Source organism: Ipomoea triloba, chromosome 4, assembly GCF_003576645.1.
Source record: "Ipomoea triloba cultivar NCNSP0323 chromosome 4, ASM357664v1".
Classification (NCBI taxonomy): domain Eukaryota; kingdom Viridiplantae; phylum Streptophyta; class Magnoliopsida; order Solanales; family Convolvulaceae; genus Ipomoea; species Ipomoea triloba.
In genome coordinates, this window is record NC_044919.1 from 35,719,540 (window position 1) to 35,725,636 (window position 6,097).

The 6,097-nt window shown below is 35.4% G+C and overlaps 1 protein-coding gene across 1 annotated transcript; it reads right to left on the reverse strand.

Annotated features, from left to right (window-relative positions):
* Nucleotides 1-2,625: 2,625 nt before the first annotated feature.
* LOC116016227 lies at nt 2,626-5,828 on the reverse strand. The gene is made up of 7 exons (XM_031256386.1): nt 5,120-5,828; nt 4,875-5,048; nt 4,471-4,764; nt 3,964-4,172; nt 3,255-3,677; nt 3,014-3,178; nt 2,626-2,922 (listed from the first exon to the last, which is right to left on the reverse strand). Exons 1-7 carry the CDS (start codon nt 5,826-5,828, stop codon nt 2,626-2,628), a joined length of 2,271 nt encoding a protein of 756 aa, XP_031112246.1.
* Nucleotides 5,829-6,097: the final 269 nt, after the last annotated feature.

The following is a 6,097-nucleotide window of genomic DNA, read 5'->3' on the forward strand; positions in this document are numbered from 1 at the left end:
ATACCAACAAGACAACAACTCAACCTCAATCCAGTGGGTCCACAATGTATTGTGAACCATGGATCATAGATGATACTGCAGAGTGCAGATGTGTTGAACTGATACTGCAGTTGTGTTGAACGGATGAACGGTCTCTGTTCCGTGCAACTGCAGTTTCCTTTCAACACAACTGCAATATCCGTTCAACACAACTACAGTATCATCCATGATCATAGTCTACAATGCATTGTGAACCATGGTCCACAATATAATTTGCGACCTCAATCACCATCACCCTATATTTACTCCACCATATTATGAAAAATATGGCATGAATCCCACTTCTTATTCTCAACTTCTACTCTCCCTCACAAATCTATTTTTCTCAGTCTTTCCAACACCACCTAAAGTTTTGTCTCGAATGAGGTATTTCAGAAATCTCTAAATAATACATGTTGTGTTTTAACCTGTGTTGCAAAGCTAGGCGTCAGGCGGCTGACCGACTAGGCATCGAATAGGTCGCATAGTTAGTCAATTAGCTATTGTTCCATTCTTTTTTAGTATTTTTGAGTTGATAGTCAAATTTGTGGAACAATCAAGCAATAACATAAGCAAAGCATTAGAAGTTGAAACTTTTAGACTGCAAAAATATTGTATTAGCATGCATTGAGCAGCAACAAATAAACAAAGGCAATAACCCAACCAAAAAAAAAGGAACCTAAAACTATTACACTGGAAGATCATCAAAATGAATTGGTAAAATCTGTAAGCTCTTCAGTACTATGCAATTATGCATGCTTCAATAAAAATAGGGTGGAGAAATTTTTGGGCTCAAGCCCCCTCAAAGATGAGTTTCTTTTTTTAGAACTCTATTACAATATAATATCTGTTCATAACTATTTTCTTAACTTATTGAAGCACAAAAACTTAAGCTCGAACTCACCCTTTTCATATTGAAGTGCAATTGAGTGTCACTAGACCATAAGATTATTGGCCTCTCAAAATGAGGTATTCAAATTAGAAACGTTAATACGTAAGTATTCAAATTATACAATGTACTTGGTCAAGGGAGACGGCCGCGTGGGCATTTTTTATTCCCTAAAGTGTGTTCCAATCACTGTTAGGCGGTGTGATGGTGCGCCTTTAATTTTACTTTTAAATCTTTAATTTGTTGAAGTCTGTTGCGGATACTCCGTGGGAGAAAAAAAACAATAGAAATATAAAAGATGTAATCATACAGGCAACAAAAAAGTAGGAGACAATAATACAATGAAAGGAATATACACGGGTACAAAACATACAACTAATCCATTACTTTTTTGTAAATGATTTTTCACAACTATTGTACAATAGTCGCGAATATTAAAATCGCGAAAAGTCTTAGACTTTCAAAGGTAACAAAAAGTTGAGCCATCCGTGACCGTTATTTTTTTATTCGTAACTTTCCGTGACCGTTCTTAGTAAAAAATGGTCACGGATTTTTTTATCAACACACTATATATCAACACAATATAATTTAATTAAAAACACAATATTATCAACATAAATACTATCAACACATGCATACAAATTAACTAACACAATATTATCAATACACTTTATATCAATCCATTTTTTTAACACAATAATAAGTTATCAACACAAGATAATATTTAATCTAAAACAAAATTTACACGCACTCTTCCAAAAAGTATTTTGCCCATAGCTCTTGAATCTCATTGATGTCGTTCATAGAGTATGGATTATTGCTTTCAAATGCCTACAAAATAATTTAATTAATAAAATTATTAAAAGTGTTAATTAATAAAATATAATTTAACCATATATAAATAGTTCTATTTAAATTCACTTACCTCATCCAAATGTGAATATTTTGTCACGATGTCAAACATGTATCGCATGACATAATATCCACACTCAACACGTCCAAGTTGTATCGGACACTATAAAATACATATATATTTTAGTAATTTAAACAATTTATTGTAATTCAAAATATCACACTAAAGCTTATATTCAATTTTCATACATACTTTGCACTGTATCCAATTGATGGTCTTATTCTGTCCATCCGTAGGAACAAAGCGAAATGCCCTATATTAATTATAAACATACATAAAAATTTATAAATAATATAATAGAAGTTAAAATACTTATATTAATAATATATAAAGTATTTGCTTACAAATTCAGAGAATCTTTAACTTTAGCAATGTCGCGATTACAAGGCAAGGGATCCAAGACATATACGTTTCTTTTGCATAAGGAAATCACCAAAAGTAACCAATGAAAACTACATTTAAAAAACACACATACATGTTAAAATTTAATATCTAATACTTCAAATAAAGTTATTAAGTTATATTAGTAAAGTAAAAGAAACAATTTTCTTACTCTTGGTGATATGGTGCTAAAATAAATTGCTTATCTTTGTTCTCCTTCATGATGTGGATAAAATAATTAGTAACAAAGGGGACATTTCGTTTAAGCATATCCTTTGAGATCTGAGTCGGACAGGCAAACCCAATTGACATGACTTGAAACTCATTGCATAATCGATTAAGAAATCTGAAAAATTAAGAAATAATAAGATATATATATATATGTGTGTGTGTGTGTGTGTAACTCAAGAATAATTAAAGAAACTTACAAAATAAACACTTGGATGATTGAGACATTAAGACACTTCATCGTGAGCAAATCCTTAATATCATCCATCATCACAAAAATAAAACTCGTGTTTTCATGATAGAAGATTGACTTATCTATCTCCAAATCAATGTAGTCTTTATCAAGTGGAAAACTTGTCAACAAACTCACTAAATACTTGCAATTGACCCCCAAGTGTTGTAAGGCATCATCATCCACAATGGGAGGCCGTGTACCAGTAGCAGATATATCACCACTTTGATCTTTTGTTTTCTTATATTCTTTTGATAAATTCTACAAATATAAAATTATAATTATAATTATACTAATATTTTAAATATAAACAACGAAAACTAACTTAATAACTAAATATAAGAAGGTATACCTCATCCAAAATCACTAAATGCATAGGCGGTTGCGCAAAATTGCCAATGGTGGATGATGGTTGATGATACACCACAGTTTCGTCTGTACTTGGGTGAGCCATACCTTTTGTAACAACAGTCGGTGTGCCACCGGGACATACTGCTAGTGTACACTTTTTTGGACTCTATTATTGAAAAAGTGTGTTAATCTTAATCTAACAAGAATTGATATTTTGATTATGAAATAACTTTTAATATCACCTTAATTGTTGTAACTGGATATGTGTCAACTGAATGATAGCTGCTACGAGTATGAGGTGGATCAAATGGGGTATAGACACTTCGAGGAGTTCCAACCGAGATTTGTGTCGCCGACATGTTCTTCATTAGAAGCTGGAGTTGCTGGTTCAAGCTATCTATCTTGGGTTGCATCTTTGTTTCCATCTCTGTTATTGTATCTAGCCTGCATTTGTCCATCATTTCTTTGACAACATCAATTGTGAAAACCCTACTTGATGTGCTCCGTTTCTGATCTAGTCTACCAAACATTCCTTGGATGGTAGAGTATGAACCAACTCCTCTTACAGAGCTCAGATGATCTTTCTTTCCAAGAATTGCTGACGATACGTCATGATGTTTCTTCGGTTCAAATGTCGCTTGATTAACTTCTTCACATTTTTTTACCTGTTCCAACAAATAAGATAAGTCAAGTATTAGTGTTTTTATATATAAATATTATGTATTATTATGATATTTTATGAAAGAAAAAATATAGTAGTTACAATTTATTATCAACTAGTAAAACTCATTAATCCAATCAGTTAACAACTACTACAACTTCCTCATCTTGATACGTGATGGAAAAATTTTCTACTGATATTTTCAACTTTGTTTCCAATTGCTCCTCCAAATATTTGATAGTTGAAGAGGATGAGAGTGGAAACCTGTTGGTATCATTTTTATAAGTTACCTTCACAGACATTGTGCTGTTACATTGGCCTGCATTTGTGGCTTGTAGAGGAGGCAGAGCAGGACATGGTTGAATTCCTTTATGTTTCTTAACAGCTTGTACATCTTGTTTTTGGTTTAGAGAGCAATTATTGGGCCTTTTTCCCCTGTGATATGTCCATCTACTGATGCCAAAGTCCCGACATGCTCGCTTCAATGTATATCGGCTAACTGCACAATATAATATAATGGGAGATTAAAGAAAAGCAAATGTGTGTATGAGAAAGTATATATTCAAGCAATAACTACCTATCTATACGCTAAAGACCTTGTGGTCTAGTGGCACCCGGTGTTCCGTTAACACTCTCACATGGATGATGGGAATAGGTTGAAAAAGTAACTATGAATAGATACTAAATTATAACAGGGTCAGTAGTACTCAAAAAAAAAAAAAAACTACCTATCTATACACAGAAAATATTGAATACTACCACATCAAATATATGATAAAACTGTAGTGTTAGCTCACCTTTAAAAGTTTTAGCAGCATCTTTGAGATTCCTACAAAACTGTTCTTCAAGAACCTGGCGAGTAATTCCATAATCTTTCTTCCACCTGCGGATAGCCTTGGTTTTGTCTGAACTACTGTTTCCACCTTTGGCATCATCAATGCTATTATTTCTTTCTTCATTTGTTGCACTGGATTTGGGAATGTGGGGTTCAGAAGATGAGTCCTCCTTTTGCAGCAGCATCCCTCCCCTCCCTGCAGTATGATTCTCTTCCGAGGCAGTTACAACTTCTTCTAAAGAGCATCTAGTGATAACTGCACAATATAGTATAAGGCGAGATTAAAGAAAAGCAAACGTGTCTATGATAAAGTATTCAAGCAATAACAACCATCAAATATCTGATAAAACTGTACTCTTAGCTCACCTTTAAGAGTTTCAGCAGTAGCATCATCGCGACTCTTGCCAGACAGTTGTTGAAGAACCTGGCCGGTAATTCCATGATCTTTCTCCCACCTGCGAATAGCCTTGGTTTTGTGTGAACTATGACTCATTAGTAACTCTTTAGTAAGCATGACAAGGTTGGCAAGCATTTGGCAATCTGCACTAACCCTCTCAAGCTCATTGTGTAGGAAAGGCTCTTAAATAGGCCACTTATTCCTAACTTTGCACCAGCAATCACCATGTCGGTCATCTTATCCAACTCTGTTTTAGCCCTCTCAAAATTTCTTATGAACGCCAATAGGACGTGTTCTATAATTGGTTCCACAAAATCCTTTTCCAAAAATTCAACCACGGGGTTGGCATTGAACACACCACCACGTTGACTACTTGGTGGACGAGTAACTAATTTAAGTTCCGTCCAGGCTTTCCTGCTCCCTACTTCAAATTCTATTAATTTGAAGGAATTATACTTACATTTCCAGAAAAGATGAACATCATCTGTATGCGCCACCACAGGCAATCCTTTTTCCATTTCCTGTACAACAATATTCAACCAAGACTCGTTGTGGGAGGAAAATTCAGAATCATTCCATGTAACTGTCACCTGCACTACTCGTTTCACATCCTGTAACTCATGAATTTCACTATACTCTCCAGCTTCCCGCAATCTATGTAGGTCAAAACTCCCTCCTGTTGTGGGACTCGTGCTCATCACCATGTCGGGCGTAAGGAACAACGGTTGATCACCAGAAAAGCCCGCAAATTGGGGGCTGATCGCCATTCCTCTTGTCATATCGAACCGCGAATCGCACTCTGTATTATCAGAATCTCTTTGTAGTAGATGATGGACAACAATAGTCGTCGTCGTCTCAGCTTTTTCACTCATTTCCGACTCCGTCAACGCCGCCGCAGCCGCAGCATTCTCGGCGGTCCTCATCGCCGTAACAGGGTTGAACAACGAGCTCGTAGGAGAGGGAGAGGCAGCATATGATGGCGCCAGTCCCGGAGATGGCAAATTTTCTGCGAAGGGGGCAAAGAATGCCGATATTGTTGCGCCCGCGGAAGTGGGATAGATCAGATTGCAACAATAATTTGAGAAAGAAAAATAAATGAGGCACAGATTTTACGTGGAAAACCCCTAAACAAATTAGGGTAAAAACCACGGGCAAGGGTAGAAGAATTTCACTATGACAGATTTTACGTGGA